This window comes from Rhea americana, unplaced genomic scaffold (genome assembly GCF_003343005.1).
Source record: "Rhea americana isolate MKP2758 unplaced genomic scaffold, rheAme1 scaffold_202, whole genome shotgun sequence".
Classification (NCBI taxonomy): domain Eukaryota; kingdom Metazoa; phylum Chordata; class Aves; order Rheiformes; family Rheidae; genus Rhea; species Rhea americana.
The window spans coordinates 890,062-908,932 of NW_028186173.1; the positions used below are offsets into that span (position 1 = coordinate 890,062).

Here is an 18,871-nt window from a genome sequence, read left to right on the forward strand (position 1 = left end):
ATTGACGAGAAAAACAGTGTCCTCGCTGTGCTATATGGGTTCTCCAYCGTGCAAAACGTGGCAGTCTCTGCTTTGGGTTCCCAACAGCACAACTGGAACCACTGAACTCACAGGTGTGAAATACCAAAACGAGCACAATAAGAAAAGCTTCTCTTTAAATGCCATCTATCCCCTGTCCAAGTGGCAGAAAGAAAAGAACTCAGCTCATCAGAAGTTTAAAATTTTCATTCATCAGAAAACAAGACAAAGCCCTTTAGCTCACACGTAAAAGAACTTGTCTCATTATAAATCTTCTTTTCAAGGAATTTTCATAGTGCCTCTAGTTTTTAAAGTTAGACCCATTACACCAAAGGTCTTACATACACCTGAGTACACGTGAAACATCCTACTTTCGCCAAGTTCAATAGTACAAGAACGTAAGAAATATCACTATCATAAAACAGAACCACTGCCAAGCTACAATAAGGTCACAGAAGTGAACTTTATTGACTCAAAAGCTGAAGAAAAGGTCAAATGGTCACACAGAGTCACATCTCTACAGATTCAATCTGTGTGTATGGTGCGGCAAARGTGGAAGTTACAGAAAAATGTTATATAAATGTTAAGTTGAAGATGCTGCCTTAATGCTGTGGTTATATCTCTGGAAACTGCAGTATTAACAGAATATATCTGTCAAAACCTGGAGATTCAGGTTTAAAGAAAAAACACATGTTGACACTGGGTCCATTTATCATGTTCTGCTGAAAGCAGTAAAGGTCAAATCAGTAGCTCTGTAGAAAACTCCTTACAAGTGGATAAACTTTAGCCATAAGAGGGAAAGGTCAGATCAATAATGTTGTGTAATCGCTCAGAGCAAGCAAATGTTAACCACTGGAAAGATTGCAGAGATCATTTTGCTGCCGGGGCAGGTTTGTGAGCCCCAGCAGGGACCGGCCATGCAGGGGAAACTGCCCCCTCCGTCACCTGCACGAAGCTTCCCAACGCGAAAGGGAGGCACGAGCTCGTTATTTCAAACGTAGAGTTCACCATGGGTGTCTTCAACAAGGATTGTAGACTACCACAAAACATAAGCCCTAAGCCCCCTTTCAGGATTAAGCTTAGATGCGTGGAAAGGCTCTCGGAGGTGCTGGGTTTCTTCAGGGCTTTGAATATTCGCTTGCTGAGCAACCCCTGTCTATGGATAGAGGAAGCCAACACGCGAAACGTCAACGCTCAAAAGCATGGCGACTCAAAGCGTCACAGCCCCAGCCACGCGGGCCAGGCTGCCCTTGTCCGAATCACCCACTACCAGCTCCCGTCCTGCCTGCTAACGTCTCACGCCCGTGCCGGGCATGAGGATGTGGCAGCGCAACTCAGCCTCCCTCTTCCTCGCGCTCTGAGGAGCTGAGCCTGAAGGGGCTGAAGAGCGAGGTCAGGTCAAGAAAGAAGAACCCCCAGCTCCCTAACAAGGAGGGTTAAGGTCCAGCCCCCCGGGACACAAACAGTTACTGCAATGCTCATCCCTCGGCCAACCTGTGCTCTCCTGACTCTCAGTACCCGGATTAAAACAACAAAACCCATTGCTTGCTAGCGCTATGTGATGCTGGGAAACGCTTGTGCTTCTACAAAAGCACTGACCACTAAGAAAGAGCTACCAGGAGAAGGAAGTGAATTGTTACAAGCAGAAAGAACTTAATTATCACTAAATTTAGCACAGAAGCAGTAAAAGCTATTGAGAAAGTAAATGGATTTCTATTTAAATCTTATGTTTTCCCTTTCTAATTCCACCAGATGGAGAAACAGCACCATATGCTCAATCAATACTTACTGTACCTACAATAGGACTATTACCTTTCTCGCCATCATACATTAAGTTGTTGCAAATTTTCAAAGCCTAAATACCAGTAACACAGGCTTYGCGGGACACGCTGGAGAGACAGCTCTATCTATAGGCAGATGTACTAGGTCTGACTCTTCCCACCGGGTGGAACAAGCTTTTCTGCTCTTCCTTTGTCAGATGCTTCTATTTAAACATCATGCTGTAAAATTTGAAAATGTATTCGTGACTCAAGCAAGGCACATTGAAGACCATCTTCTGGATAGCACCCAGAGACACACCAGCTAGAAGAACAGGCTGCTGCTTCTTAAGCCAAGGCACCACGTCATCCATTTGTAGCAGTTTCATCTAGTGGGCTTTTAAGGACAGAAAGCACAGTGATGCCTGCCTTGTCTCCTCTCCCGTTTAACACAGCACTTCCCCTATCTATGCCCCCACTGCAGACCATAATCATCGGCTGAGCAAAGATATCTCTCATAGAAAGGTATCTAACCTCATCATGGAGACACCACCGAAGAGAGGACCCACCGCAGTGCCYCGGTCACTGACTACCCTTGCAGCCGTCACTGTTTTGGCCTCGTTTCCTGGAATTSCTCTCTCACGGGCAGCCGAGCACCTCTGGAGACAAGGACTGGCCTCCTGGGCCTGCCATAAAGTTACCCCGCGGCAGGCAGTGCCGAAAGCACTGGACAGCTGGCTGGGCTCGCTGTGGCACACATTGCCAGGGACATGTGCTGGAGCGTCTCCTCCCAGCTGGAGCCTCCTGAAGGGGCTCCAAGGCAGCTGTACTCACTCTAAGACCACATCCGCAAGGACTACGCGTTTCTTTCTGTGCAGAAAATTGATGAAATCATTCTTAATAGCAACAGTGGAGGAAATGGCTAACAGGATGCATATGCAGCAGTCCTGGTCCAGAAGAACAGCCCTAGGACATTAGGGAATGCCACCTAATGAGAACATGAGCTATGATGGCAACTAATGAAGAAGTGGAGTGTACTGCTGCTGGTCGCTTTAAAGAATTAGCAAAGATGAAGCAGGGTCTCTAAGCTTGTGTCGTTACACGGTGTTCAGCCCCCACGGCGAGCGCKGATCCTGCCTTATACCTTCAGCACACAGCTCCCCTGACCAGCTGCGTTTGGTCTGGGCTCCTCCACAGATCCATCCACAGATGTTTGAAACTGCAGGAGGGACCTGTTCGAAAACTGATGCTACTCCACTGTCCAGCAACCTGCTCTTTAAGACCATCAATCCAGACTTTTAATCCAAGGTAAAAGCATCTCACAAATATTGCTGGCCCATTTCATTAAAGAGCAGTTTATTAAAGAGTAATGGAACAAGACAAGGCACTCGGAGCTGCTTTGCAAGTTATGAGAATAGTAAGCAAAAAATAGCACTATGAGGCATTTATCCCTTCATCTTACAAATAATTAGAAATACATGAGACCGCGTTATGCTTTTTAAATAGGCTGTAGTAATGGCTTGTGGGAATACAGTTCAATGACAATAATTTATCACGGTAAGCCAGCTCGGTAGGGTTACAGTATGCCAAGCCTAAATGGGAACCATTTGTTTCCCTTCTGCATTGCAGCAGAAGCTGGCGTACGTTTACGGGAGCATCATTGATGGTCTCCAACTGTTATTTTTTTTTTAACTAAGCGCTGTGCCTACTGAGTTAATAAGCATGCAGACAGTAAGGTCTCTCCATAAGTTCCTGTAACAGTGCATGCAATATTTTGTAGTAACAGATAATAAAATTTGACAAAGCATTCTGTAATTACCGCTCCGCTTTACAGAATATTACTAATACACATAGTACACCGCTCAGCCTAATGAATGACAYGTCGCTGATAAAGCCTGCCGCTTCCTTAAGCTGGAGAGGCCCGAATGTAGTGAAGTTGAAACGTGTAAGTGGGTTTGCTAAAAAGTAAAAAGCAATGCACTGCCTGGAAAACAAACTGTACGTGCCGTCAGGTGGCCCAGCTCAAAGACGAGCTCCTGCAGCTCGCGGGAGCTCCTGCTTCAGGAGGGAAGAACCCGGGCGAGCCTGCCCTGACCTGACAGAGACCAGCACGGCTAACGCTCTGGAGAGGCAATAAACGCCCGAAGCCTTCTGCTCTCGCAAGTCTCAAAGCAATGTTACATGCAGGGTGGCTGCAAAATCTCTCTCCCTCAAAAAGGTTTTTTAAAAAGCCAGATCTCATTACCGCAGCYCTCCAGCACTTACCTGCGACTGCTGACTGGTCCCCAAAGACTTGTGTCTCCACTGATGCCACCTTCCCCTCCTGTCCTTTCTTTGCGTCCTAGCCAGCATTTATCTGGTCCTGACAGCAAGGAAGGCTTCAAACTACAGAGWAGCTTTAAACAATTGTTTCAGCACCACTAAATTGTCCTGGCTATTGCAGAAGAGGAGCTTTACCACTAGACTGTAGCATGTGAATACGTTTTTTTGTAGAACAAGTTGCTTTTATTCCATCAAACCTTCTCCCTTTCCAGCGACACTCTGTCCCTCATATTGCCCCGACAGATTTTCACATGCGTAACTTTTTCCAGATGGCAGATTCAGTGCAGACAGTAATTTACATAATTTAAAGCTGCTTGCTGGCATAAATTATATCATAGCACACACACACACAGGCGGTTCTCCCAGCTCCCTGTGCTGCTGCCGTTGAAGCCCTGAGGGGCTCGTGCACGGGGACAGGTCGCGGGTGGCCTCTGAGAGGGGCACTGGCCTTCGGGGTTCAGCCATCGCTCACGGCAGCTCTGCAGGCGGAAGCGCAGAATCGGGAAGAGAGTCCTTCATGGCCACGATTCACATCTGAATGTGTTCCAGACAGCAAGATTTTTCTGTTAAACTGAACTCTCTTAGCAAAATTCCTTGGAAGCAAGAAGGTCAAGGCGTGCTCCTGGGCATGCACTTGGGTTTTCTTACATGGAAAAATGTAAAGTATGTTGTGTTCCAAGCAGGCTGAAATAAATACACTACCAGTAATTAGCTGCTTCCTTATCATCCCAACACAAGTCTGTATTTGATTCTTTTTTATTTAAAGAAAATAGCTTTAGCAATTTTAGCCCTGTTTACTAACCAAAGAAGGTTTAATACATCTGTAAATATTTTGTCATTGAAACTTAATAAACAAAATTACTCCCTTTTGTATCAAGTTTTGAATGGTACATTGGTCTTTTTATTTAGTAAACTGTCCTAATAGAGTTCAAAATAAGCACGGTAAATTTTAGAGAGCTACCAGGATCACGAGGAGGAGATCAATTCCCATCCCAGAAGGGCTTTGAAGGGGGATACCAAAACCAGGGTACTTATTTGGGCTTATACAGTGCTCCTGTATGTGCACATTTGAGCACAAATATGAGAACATCCTCGTGGTCAGCAAGTGCCTAGAAAATCCTGGAGCCTTTCCGTTCCTCCCCACATCCCCTGTGCCACACAATACCTGACAACAGAGCCTAGAATCAGAATAAGTCAAAACAGAGCTATGTTTCGCTGAGCAATGACGAGGACTGACTCCAAGAAAGCCCAGCTGCTCGGTCTCCCAGAAATTGTGGACAAAACCAACACAATTATTCCCACTGAGCCTACAATAAGGGGAAAAAGTGTTAAACACATAATTCGGTATTTCCAGTAACAGCAACTTGAGCTGCACAAAAGTGATATGAAACCTGCACAGAGCAAAGCTGCTACGCTGTGTTGGTCTGCTTTCCTTAAACCAGAGGGAGGACAGAGTAGGAACCATTTCCCAATACCTGATGCAGGTCTGTTCAAAATAAAATACAATTTTCCTGTTTTCTACTGATTTTACAAGGCATGACTTAAGTGTTATACATTGATCCCTACAGAACTTCTTTATATGCATGGATACATAAGAATTTCTTGTCTGCTTTACAAGCTGATAGGGAAACTGCTAGGAGCACACAGCTGAAAAAGCAAGGATAGAAAGGTATGCCAGCTCCCGGAGTCGGCCGGGCACCACGGCAGTGCTCACCAGGCCAAGAAAGCAATAGAGTGAGACTAGCAAGATATCACTTGTGCATCTGCCTGGGAAGCTGGAACGAATGGGAAGATCTTAGCCCTTATATGAGTAACGCACAAAACGATGTCAGACTAAATGCCAGAATTAAAGCTGTTTGCCCAGCCCTATGCGTGTCCCCTCATGCATAGCTATTCCTCGCATTTTTTCTAAGTACAACTCTCTTCTCCCCCCTGCAGAAGCCCCCCTGCACAGGGAGGATGGAAGCAGTGGAAGAAAAGCTATCACCMAGCCTGCTTTCTGCTCGCCGCCCGGCGACTGAGCCCACCTCTTCTGCACGTGCACAGCTCAGCCCTCGCTCCGACTTGCTGCTCTGCATTCTGGTCTTTCCTGTGCACGCATCACAAGATCACTGGGGCATTTTGTTGCCTGGTCTGGTGAAGAAAGCAAAGCAGTTTTCACTTCACAGAGTGAATCAGAGGCTTGGAGAGATGAAGAGCAAAGCTCTTCCTCAATTTTGGGTACACAGTTGGGATGGGAGGTAGATACCTGGATGTACCCACAGGTTTCAGACCCCAGATGATTGCTCATGACCCATGACCATAAACTCAGWGTCCAGAACGGTGAGGACCGCACCAGTGTCCAAGGTTCCCCACACGCACGCTGGCGCTGAGGCAAGCTCAGAGGGCGAYATCCCACATCAGCATTGCCACATTAGCTGCGGTACTGCTCGTCCTCTCTCCACAAGCCCTCGTCCCGCCGATGCAATTTCAAAAATCTGCCACAAGTGCAACAGGGCTCTGCCGACCGCGGTCTCCTGCACGCTGTAGCTCTGCTTCACCCCTGGACTGGTTCGTGCTCTGCTGCTCCAGCTGGCAGAAGCTGGGCTGAGAGCAGGGCAACCTCTTCCTTATCATTCAAAGCGACACATTGAAAGGGAATGTGTGTCTGCACAGCCAGTTGGGATGAAATCACTCAAAACAGCAACCTGCTGCCAAATATGAAGTCACTCACCTTCTAGAGAGCTTCAGTTTATACAGAACATAAGTTTCTGTCCTGAAATATAGCCAGCAGCAACTGAAACATGCAACCACTCAAAACAGAAATGTGCTGGCAAACGTGAAATGCAAATGTGTTCATCTTCCAAAGAGCCCCACTATGTACAGAACATAAGTCTGAATCCCAAAATAACACCCAGTACCAACTAAAACACACACATTTCCCCACATCTTGTCTTGCTTCCGTCAGTTTAGCAGCACAATGCAGCAATTTCCATAGTTAACATATGCACTGTATCAAGGCTAGCCAAAATTTAACATTCTTTTGTTAATTTGGCAGAGGGGAAAGACACAATAGAAAAGAGCCCTACAATTTGCAGCCATCTGCGATACTGAAAACAGTAATAAACTTGAAAAGTGCTGTTATTATACATGTTATTGCTCCTAGCAAGCCAATGTCTTCAAATATTTATGCCTTTTATGTCTAAATTAATGCCTCTTAATTTCTGTAGGAAGAAAGTGTTTCCAGGCTTCTCTTCCCGCTATATGACCATTAATCTTGTCCACTTGTTCGAGCTCATGTGGCACAATACAATTTACTCTGTCAGAGATCACTGGATAAGTCACAGTCAATTATAAACGTAAGACATTAAACTACTTAATGCTTTTATTTTTAGGTTTATGACATGCTCCACTGGTACTCAGTGTCTTAGGCCACTTCATCTTCATGCAGAGAAGAACACCTCCCCAGTCTGATGGGGCGCATCTACCACCAAACCCATTGCTTTGCTTATAAACAAACACCAAGTTTCTCAATGGACAGTAAAATCAGTATTTTAAATTAAAGTTTGTGTATGAGCAGTCACAGGCGTCTCAGCGACAGGTTTACGTGCAAYTGCTTCCCCCACCCCCACTCGAATACGTTCGCTGTCCTAATGATGAATCTACCATCTCCCTTCTGCCGGGGAGAAATTACAGCAGCTCCTCAGCGCGCCAGCGCTGCAGGTCACATCTATCATTCCCAGGCCTCTCTTTTACTTTTAATTACAACACTTCACTCAGGAATGTTACCTCACATCATAAACCTAAGGAGAAAGTAGCATTTAATTTGTAGAACAGCCATTAAATCCTCTACTTCAATGACATTAATTTGCTGCTGTTCCTCTTGCTAAGAAAAAGATGACGTTACCTCGCTCCCRGGATTTAAGGTTTCATGAAAAGCTGTTTGCCCAAAGTCACAATCACTTTAAAATTAGTTTTAATTTAGTGTCCACATGCTTGCTGTGATGCCGCACGCTAACCAACGGCTCCGCAGAGCGTCAGTCTCAAACAGCAGGCAGTAAGGTTACGGCTGCCTTTTCTAAAGAGATAATTTAAGACCAGCCGTTGTGCCTGTGGCAACCACTCCAGTTCGAACACTGCGGTTCCATTTTTCCCAGACTGGGGTTTTATTTTCCTATGTAAGTGGATCCCATTTTTTGCCAGACTGGAGAGAKGAGGCGTTTAGCACAACTCTAATAGCTGCCGATCACACGCCGAAGAAGGGATCTGAGCCGYGCTTACACGCACACATATGCCCTTTGGCCTTCTGCTGAGCCCAAAATGCACCGTTTCCTGCCAAAATTTGCACCTGTTCCGTAGCGAGTGGACGTTTTCCATCAGGGTTTCATACTAATCACAGAGCTGCCCATTTTTGGATCAATAACATTGACACCAGCATTTCTGGCGTACGGAAAAAAAACCACATTAGTGGCTGCTGGTTTTATGAACGGGCTCTTATGTTTCCTACGGAGAGCAGCAGCTTGGGATATTTAGGGGAGAGGCAAAGAAAAGGCAGGCTATTAACCACTGCCCTACGATTTTAGGCATGAGCAAAGCACTAACTTACAAAAAATGAAAGCTCTGCCATCTAGGTTCCTAGCAGAATAGAAAGTTACAGCCTCAAGGATCCTTTATTGTTGACTTAGGAAAAACCGGTGAAGAAGAGTTACAGCCGTGCCCCAAGGGCAACCACCCTCACCACGCAGCTGGAGCAGAATCGCCAAGACAGCATTTGCCCTCACCAGCGATTCTCATCCATGTCAAGRGAGAACAAAAACAACCAGGCAAAATTTCTGGAACAAAGCAACATTGATCTCTCCCGAGCAGGAAAAAAAAAAAAGAGAAAAAAGCAATTTTTGCTTAAGAAAATCCTTTTAAAAAGGGGGGAAGCACTAGTGGCACAGTCCTAAAACGAAATCTGAGAAGTGCATTTAAACAGGACCGAGCCTACCTCCAGAAGCTCGCYGGCGCAGGGGTGCTCTTCTCCAGCCAAGGTTTCTATCTTTCGTATCAACAGAAGACCCAAGGACAGGAAAACTAATGTCCGGACAAGATGACCCGGAAGGTGATTATTTTTAACCATGTGCACGGTTTATGTTTGAAAATCGCCTTGAGGTCTTCAAAGGCAAAATCCCACTCACTCTGTAAAAGCAGTAAACTGACTTTTGCATTTGCAAGACTAGCCRAGCCCCATCAAACACCTTCTGCTTCTTCATGGTCTGAAAACAGATAGGATATGCCAGACTGGCCCAGAGTTGATATATGTCTCTTTTAGAAAATGAGACGATAACTCAGCTGTTGTTTCATTTATGGCAAGACTTTAGATTTACTGCAAAAATTAAGACAAGATATACCTAACTTCTTTTCTGACATTGGTATCTTTTTTAGTGTTTGTATTAAAAATGTAGAAGGGAAATTTAAAAGGGCTCAGCATTTGCCTTACTCTGTTCCTGTTAACAGAAAATTCAGCATTACTTGGAACGGGCACAGAGAGACCAAACATCTCGGCTTCTGTCGCATTTTGGATTTTGAGGTGGTTTTTTACTCCCTCCCCCGTGGCGAAAAGATGGTGCTATTTCACGTAATTTTGTGGCTCTCACATGCATGCTCRTAAAATCCGGACGAGCGAATGTGATCCCTGGGCAGCAGAGGAATAAAAAGGCTCTGTGCGGGCTAGACAGCAACGACAACGCGTGCTTCCCGAGCGAAGCAGCTCTGCGCGCCAGACCTGGCGGTGAAGCATCTAAGTGCCGCACAGAGGGGACAAGACCACTGCAATTTTTGCGAGCATTTCTGTGAAAAGCAGCAACAGTGGCCTCCTTCAGAGTGACAAGAGAGCTGCAGGGGAGACGTGCCTGCTCTCCTAAAGCAGACAGTGGCATTGCTTTGCTGCACTTATTTCCACAGAAATCAAGAGTTGCCTATCTAGGAGGGCCGCTGGTTCCGTATTGCCTCTCAGTAACTTTGGCTTTTGCTCAAAGAAATGATACTCTTAACAGAAATATATATGACTAAAAACTAGTAAACTTCTAGGGTCTGCAGACTGCAAATACAGACTCAGGCAGCAGAGCTCTCCCCCTGTCAACATGCATCGCTCCAGATCAACGTGTATTGCTACAGAAGAAGCGGAGCTTAGCAAAACGCCGCTCAGCTTGGCCCTGCCACGCGCGGATAATGTTCTGGCAGAGGGACGCGGCGGCAGGGGCTGAGGGGCAGCTGGGCCATACCGAGCYGCGAGGACGTCGGGCAAAGCAACTCCCCTCCTGAGCATCGGGGCTTAGCTACGGGCGGCCAGGRCTAAAACGAGCACAGCTTCAAGGGCACGGTGCCGCAGCGGCGGCGTCTTCCTCCGCGCGTAGCGTCAGGCGACTCCACGGGATGGAGGGTACAGCAATGCTCAGAAAGAAGCCCAACCATTATTACATTTTTTTTTTTCAAAGGACAAGGAATGCTTTCCTCAGTGACTACATAAAAGACTTAGGATGGGAAGGAGAGAAAAAGTGAAGGAGAACGATAAAAATAGAGAAAAACTGACATCAAAGGTCTCCGTTTTCCTTTCTCTTTCTTCTTTCCTTAAATAATTTCCAAAGAACTTGTGAGATGGAAAGAAATATCTCAAAACTGGATGTAAAAATATAATTCCATTAAAAAATTCTTTTTTCTTTAACAAAGCAGTTTTTAAATGGCAGGCTGTAACGTTTATGATTAACTTATGAAATCTGATAGTTTCTTAGTAATTTGCAGCAGATTTCATAAGCAGTATCTTCTCCTTCAAAATCCATAAGTCATAACCTCAAATGTCGTAAAACTGAATTAAAAAAGAATGACTTTAAATAGTAATAAATACGGTTGCTTCAGCTGCCTTTGGGTTTTTTGAGCCTTTGGCCTTCACATTCACAAGCCATTCTCTGCAAACAGAGAAGGCCAGAAACGCAATTTCATTAAAAATGCAAAACCCAAGAATACCCTTCTGAAATGTGGAGTCCAAGTGTGAGAAAACACTTACCGAGCTCTTTTTAATACTGATGCATCAACAATATCTACCCGAACCCTGCAAGCAAATCCGAGGCAAAAATCTCTTGTATCTGCAAAGCCTGATTTGAGCTCGTTTTCCTCTTCACAGCTTGCTTTTTCAATGCAAAAAAAAAAGTTTCTTTTCGGTGGCATAAAGCTACCCTAAAGCTTGCTTTTAGGATTCACCCCAGAGGTTCAGAGACATCCTACTGGGTTGAGAAGTAAGTGCTGATCTCACTTTTGTTAACACAGCATTTGGAAACTCGCTAGCTTACACTGATTAAGAGGTGTCTTATTTTATTAATAGAAGATGTTATATCAGCAAGCAGCACAGGAAAGAAAGAAACTAATTAAAAAAATGCATCTGGCTTTAAGATAATCTGAAAGGACTCAGAAACAGGGTTGGACTGCTGCTTTTGCCACCTAGAGTCCTGCAGCCGTTTACTGGAGTTAGCTACGAGCTGCCAGGAGCACAGGAAAGGGGAACCACCCTTTCAGCCACCTTCTTAAGAGAGAAACAACAACAAAACGATCAAATAACGCAAAAGCTGAAAGCCTTTCTGTCTGCCACCACCACCACCACCACCACAGCCACCACGACCACCCCAGCACTTACCCCCGGTAACGCTCCCAACCACCTCTGCTTCCCAAGGTCTTCGAATCTGCCTGAAACCTGAAGGTTTTCATTTCATCACCTCCAACTAAGCAGACGAGCACAAGGGATAGGAGTTTTGCCCAGCAACCCACACGGGTCCACGGTTCCCAGCTCACACCAGCTAACGTCCCCCACGCTCCTGGAGAACACCCTCGCTAACTCTGGTTAGCGCTGGCGGGACGTTAGCTGYTCTACGAAGCTTCTTAGTACAATATTGAACACGTGAGGACTAGATTTCTAGAGGARAAGCCATTATTCCGCTACCCGTAGGCATGCCTTTAGGAAGCAGGCTAGAGACGTCGCATTGCTCAAAAAGCTCTGGAACCAGGCCGGCTCCAAAGCCCTGTGCTCAGCTGTCCCAGAGAGCTCGGGTGCGTGAGCCTTCCGAGGAGGAACGCTATTTAGTAGTTAGCTTAAGCGATGCGGTTTTCCTCCAAGGCCAGCGACTCTGACTTGCGGTGATCTCTGCAGCAGCCGCTCCTTCCTGCAGAAGGCAGGGTAAATAAGAAGCCCTGATGTTAGTGACAGAGGCATATTCACCGTGGCCCGTTTACATCGGCGGCACGTACCAACCCATACCAACAAGAGCGAAATGCAGCAGCTCAAGCCGGAGGGCCAGTCTCCAAAGACACATGTTGCAGCTAACGGCCCAATAGCCCAGGTTTTCCCTTAAAAGCAGCTTGTACRGGCTCCCTGGGCCAATGCTTCAACCCTCAGCTCCTTACAAACYGTGTCCCATTGCCAAGGACATGCTGAAGAGAGTCAGATGCCTTTACTGAAGCAAATGAAATAAAAATGTACCCAGAAAACTTTCTGCAGTAGCTGTTTAATGGAAGGTTTTGGTGCTCTTTGGCAAGCCGTTAAACACAGCACAGCCCAGAGAAAGTCCGGCAGGAAGAGCCCGTAGCCTCACACTGCGGGTGATGCTTTGGGAAAGCAGTCACTCCCACCGCAAGGTACGCTCATGGAGACCATCGCCTCGGTTGTCCCTCACTGTTGCACAGCCCCGGCCGCCCCGCTACCTTCCATCCCTTGAGCTCATCCTCARAAGACTTTTCTTGCGTTTTGCAATGAGCCATTGATTTCTGTGTTTAAAGAAGAGAGCCTGCTGTATTTGCTGTTCTGCTCAGATGGGCTCTTGGCAGAGCTGGCCACTGCTTCGCTCCAGCTGTCCTGCTTGTACCAGAGGTCGCCCAGCTGCGGACCTCGCTGGACCCAGCAACACAAGCCCCAGGTGCCAACACAGAAGTGGCTTGTGTATTCAAACCTAGCCTACCAAGAGGAAGAGAACTGACAGGGTCTAAAAGAAGTACACAAGCTGTCGGGTTTGCTTTTGTATTTGTGAATAACCTGTCCGCGAGCTGCCGGGAATCCGGCTCATTAGGCTGCGCGTCGAGGTGTGGCCATCACCCTCCCTGCTTCCCGGTGAGGGAAGTGCTGGCAGGCAGCTAGCACAATCACAAGGCATTTCTGCTGAAAGATTTCCARACCTCATGTTTCTGGGATTATGCCCAGGATGGCAAAAGAAAGATCAAGCTCAGCTACCYTTGGCGCTGCAGAAGTTGATGCAAGGCTATCTGCCAAAACGCGCTCCGAGGAGGGACTACCGGGGATGTTAACACGCCCCGATCTGTTTTATGCTTATCAAGACTAAGCAAGATGCTCCAAATTAACATAACAGAGTTAGGATTCGCTAATACGGGTGAGCGTCTGGCAGAACTTGGGAGAGCCGCTCCAAGAGCATCTTCCTCGTTTCTGATCGYTCTCAGAGTGACCAGAAGCACATCAAATTGCGTTTTTGGATGTGTTCTTAGATCGTGTATTGTATAAAGATATTTCTCTCCTCCTAGCTCACCAAACTAGTAGAGAATGGCTTGCAAACCAGCCTATGAGGGTTTTACTGTTAAAAAGAAAACAACAGACTTTTGATCTCTCACAAGGTAATTCACTTTTTCTTAGGGGCTGCTCAAAACACCCCTACCACACTACAAAAACTTTCATACCCTGTAAATGTGAGYTTCTGTCCTGACCACCACCAGGAGGTGCCTGGACCTGAGATACACCCAGTCCTTGCCACTTGCTTTCCAGCAAATAAAAGCTGATTGCCAGCCTTTAGGTCTGCATATCCCACGGTAGAATTTACCCAGCAGAAAAGCTGGAGTTTTGAAGGGCAAGAATTAGTTATTTTATGGGGAGCGTCCATTCAAAGGGTATCGAAAGATTACTACAAATTAATATCAAGCTTTACAGTGCTGTATGTTATCACATCTTACTCAGATGTTGCTGTGAAGTGACTTGCAGAAGGTGTTAGTTCATCTGCAGCTACCCTGCTGCAGCTGTTTCACAATGCTCCAGCACTACCCAATGTATTTTYAGTACAGGAAATAAAAATATTTTAACCTGAAACTACAAAGGAAACAAAATCACCTACGTAAACTTCCCAATCTTTTCTCTGCTATGGAAAAAAGCAAATTTGTGGCTAGAGCTTATATCTTTTATCGCACCGGTTGATACAGCTGGAAAAACTAGACAAGCTTCCAGGCTTGCAAGCGGCTCTTCAGGCCTGAGGTAGCAACCAGCAGATTATGAAGCTAGATACAAGATGAGAAAAAATTGCTCACGCTTCGGATATGCATTACATATGTGCCTATGTCCCAAGATCATCGTGACTCAGAGCGAAACGGCACTAGATCACATAACAAGGACGTTTAGGACACCATGAGGCTTTCTGCCATCGAGCTCCTTTTGCAGCAAAGACGGCGGCGGCGGCGGCACTACAGCGGACCATCGTTAGCGGGTGCAGCCACGTCTCACCGCCAAGCCCTTCCTGCCCCAGCCGTGCTCCTATTTAAAGATTTGGCAGGACTAGCGATGAGGGTTCATATCTGTGCCCCACCTCACCCACCTGCAACACTGCACCACGGCAGCGCCCAAGGTGGGCTCACCCGGAGGAGACCGTGGCCCGCACCAGCGTCCCCAGCTTCCCCCGAGAGGCTGGGCAGGGAGGAGATGCTGGCCCAGTCCACAGGAGGGACCGGGGAGGCCACCATCCCCATGGCTGCTTTCTCCTGCCTCCAGCTAGCCCGGCCAGGGCAGATCAAAGTCTTGGAGCTGCGAYGGTGCCCAGCCAGCAGTAAGAGGAATCGCAACCCCTGCAGCAGAAGCCTCTGCTGGTCTTAGCCCGACGCACGGAGGCGCAGGCGGGCGACACAACTGCCCACGAAACCTGCCGCGAGGCAACGGGCCTGCAAACGCCTTGCTGCAAATGCCTTTGCAYTTAAGCAGTTCAGCTGTTCTGAGATATGTCAGTTAAAACTGATCGCCCCAACCTCACCACGCCGCTTGCTTGCCCAGAGTATCAGATACAATACTCGCTGTAAGAATTACTGGACAACTTCACCCTGCTCTTCTGGGTTTTTTTCAGTCTCATTTCTTGCCAGGAAGGCTGCACGGCGCTGCTGGTGTTGAAATGCACCTCAGCTAGGCTTTGCGTTTAATAGTGCTGTTAAACACCTCCACTTTATAGGTGTTTTAAAAACTTATAATTTCATAGTCCCACTTAAACACTTCATTGAATTCTGAAAATAACTTTGAGCTTTCTGTACAAGTTTCTTTTGCCACAGAATGGAGGATTTAAAATAACTGATTTTAATAGAGATTTTCAAAATGAGTTCAGCTGTCTGATGCATTACGTGCCATGTTGGTTTGGGCAYGTGCCGTCTCATTTCGGTGTTCAAGCTGCAGATTTTTATTTGGCTCCCTCCAGAGATTATTGTGCGTACTATAAAAAAAGACCATCGAGCAGGAAAGCCTTCCCTACGTTCAGCCCATCTTATTCACTCTCTCTCTTCCCTCCACAGTAAATAATTCCTCTTCTTCCCTTGATCCACAGCTTTCAGACTGGTGAGTGGTTTATGTTCCCCATCTTTTCCTATTTAGCTAAGTTACATGTATTTCACTCTTTGCTCTGCCCCAAGCGGGTTGCCGTCGAGGCGCGTCGGTGCGGTCGGTGCTCAGGATTAAACGCCGCCTCCAAAAGCAGCCCCGTTGCTTCCGAGACGTCTCTGCGCGCATGACGCCAATGGCCCCGGAAAGGCCGCCGGGGCGCAAAGCTCCTTTCCCCGCCGCTGCCCAGCGGCTCCGTCCAGACCTCCTGTCCCGCTTCGGTGGCCCGGTTCAGGCTCTACGTAAAGCCCTGTCCTATCAGCCACGATTTTATCACTATTCACAGCTTTTCTGAGCGCTGCTTTAAGCTCTATCTTCACTTATGTTGACAAACCTTTAAATGAAGCATTCCCTAAGTTTAATTGACTCTCCCTTTCTGCAGAGAGATACTCAAAAGGAGACACGAGCAGCACTCTCACCTAGTGGCTGTTTCCCAAATACCTCTTTTTCTCCAAAGTGCCTTATGTACTCTTCGAAGGACTTTGACCTTTCTAAACGAAAACCTCTCCACATCTAAATCCTGCTGAATTCAGTGAGAAGGAAGTGACTTCACCGAGCTCATGCCCAAASTCCTAAAGGACTCCTAGGTGAAATTGTTCTTTCCTGAGGAGTTTCACATTGAGCCTTCCTGTGGGTGTTCTCAGTGTGCCATATTTACACATCACGTTTGTTGTACAGGAGCATATYTAAACTCCGGTTACGATGCATCAGCCTGCATCCAGGTGGACCCCGAGGTCCGAGGAGTTCTCAGGCAGCGCTGGAAGAGGAGGTGGTCTGGTACGTGGGGACAAGCGTTCGCTGCTTGCCGACACCGAAGCCTGTTGAGTGGCTTTGGTACCACCGTGAACGTAAAACCCTTTTGGCCAGACCCGACAGCCACTGACGCCGACAAGAGCGGATCTGACAGCGCTGCTGGGATCAACAGCAGGTTCAAGGTGGAGCTTGAGCCGCGTGCGGTCTGTGAACACCACCGCCGGCTCGTGGTACGGCCCAACCTCCCGTAAGAACGCTTGAAGACTAAATCACTCATACTCACCTGAGTTACTGCCTTTCCAGACGTACGCAGTGTTAAGTACTGTTTTTGCAATGACATTTGCCCACACTTAGGTAGGCTGTCGGTAGTTACTGGTGTTTTCTGACTTCACCTCCAGAGAGCATACCAACAAACTAAGTCTTGTATTACTGTCTTTTCTTTGAGATGCAGGGAAACTACTGCAAGTACACAAAATGTCCTTGAGTTTCATCTCGTTTCTGAATTTCAGATCTATACAAACTTTTAAATGCAAAATATACGAACGAACCAATAGCCATTGGGTATATAAGTAGGCTCTTTGGWTTTATTCTGATTGCTTTAGTCCAAAAACTGTTAGAACAAGAACATGCAGGACCTTGAAATAATGTAAAAATGGAGTTTTAAGAGACCAGAGTTTTAAAGCAAGCCAAGGTCAGATATAGTAGCTGTACTTTGTAATGGACGGTGCAAGCAGGTCAGAGAAATATTTGACAAAATGTACACGGCTCTGCAGTACTGAGTTGTGAGCATTAAGYGAATTCCAGCCTCTTACCATTAAAATAAACTCTACATATACAAATTTTTTTATAAGACCACCTATACAGCTTATCCAGCCTATCAAACATCTGGCAAAACTTGAATCAGGCAATAAAAGGAATCAAAATATATTCAGCTCTAGCTAAATTAGATACCGCTAATGCATTCTTTTTTCCTGTGCAATTTAGCAAATTAGTTTACATTGTCTGACAAGTTGTCCTGGAAAACATAAAAGCTTAGATTAATTTTAGCTTTGTAGAAACTATAATTCAATATTTGCTTTTTTTCCATCCACCCACRCTAGAGTTAAGCCCCATATCTCGCATGTCGTGTCAGATACATCAATACCAATATGTTAAACCTCCTCCTCCGTTCCCGCTGATTTAAAGGCAGCTAGATGTTGCCTGTGCAGCATATATATATATATATTCTGACCTGCTGTGTCAAAACCCTAAAATGAAATGCCCGAGCTACCATTTACAGTTAGCTTTAGCTCCAATTTGCTGTCTCAGAAATACGTTAGTCTGCTCTATCTCTTCAGAGCTAGTAGTACCAAGTGCTGTTCACATCCCTTCATTTCAGCGTATTGCGTGCTGATTGATAGCTTTTTAATGGTGCATACAACGCTTAACTGTTCTGCTTGCAAGTGGAAGAAAATGAAAAAGCCTCATGGGCTATTTCTAAACTGTACTGAAACACCAAGYGGTTTTGCATCAGGTGTAAATGTAACCCACGCTGAAAACAGCTGTCCTTGGGGGAAGTCATTTTAATAAGGAAGAAAAACAGAATTTGTCAAGCAATGAGCTTTGACGCTAAATGTACACAACTAATCCCTCTGAACGAAATCTCTGCCTGTTACAACGTTGTGCTGTGAGTGCCCAAAAAATCAATTTGAGATTAATTACTCCCTTTCTTCGACCACTGCCGCAGCGGGGACCGGCCCTGCCGGCATTTCCCGCGAGGTCCCGGGCGAACCTGCCGATCCCTCCGTATCGCCGGCGGGCGCCCGCAGCCCGGGCTGCACAAGCCCTGCGCTGCGTGGGGCTGGCGTGGGGCAGCCCACCGCCCGCGTGCCGTGGGGTCACCCCCGGCCCCTGCCACGCTCCCCCGCCACCCGAACTGCAGAGCAAAAACAAGGGGGCAGTTAAACCCAGAGCGACGCTGCGCCGCCCGCCAGAGCCCCCCGCGTCCTGGGGCGTTTGTCAGACGCTGCTTCAAACCGCCGCGGCGCGCAGACGGTCCGGGCCCCGAGCCCGCAGCGTAACGCAGTGGGCGAGCCCCGCTCCCCACAAACGTGCCGCCGCTCTGGGCGCGGTAGAAATCGCACTGGYGACTCTGTACCTGTGCAAGCCTCCTTATCTAGGGGGGGGGAAAAAGTGCTGCTTGATTTACGCTTCCTCCGGGAAATCTGCACGCACCTCTGCGGCCGGCGTGTGCAAGCAGCGTCCGCGCCCCGGCAGGCCCCCTCCACCCCCCCGGCAGCCCGTCGGGCGATTACTTCTGGGGACGGAGCCGAGCCGCGCGCTCGCGAGGGACCCGCTCGCGCGTGTGCGCGGAAGGCGAGCTACGTTACCAGCCGCATTGCGAGGTTTC

General features: G+C 47.2%; 1 protein-coding gene across 1 annotated transcript in view; it reads right to left on the reverse strand.

Annotated features, from left to right (window-relative positions):
* Nucleotides 1-18,865, reverse strand: part of IQCJ (IQ motif containing J) — a 59,815-nt gene extending 40,950 nt beyond the window's left edge. Inside the window, exon 1 of the mRNA XM_085304077.1 lies at nucleotides 18,852-18,865. Within this exon, the coding sequence (XP_085160203.1) occupies nucleotides 18,852-18,860 (9 nt within the window). The 5' untranslated portion in view covers nucleotides 18,861-18,865. The remainder of the gene's footprint in view (nucleotides 1-18,851) is intronic.
* Nucleotides 18,866-18,871: the final 6 nt, after the last annotated feature.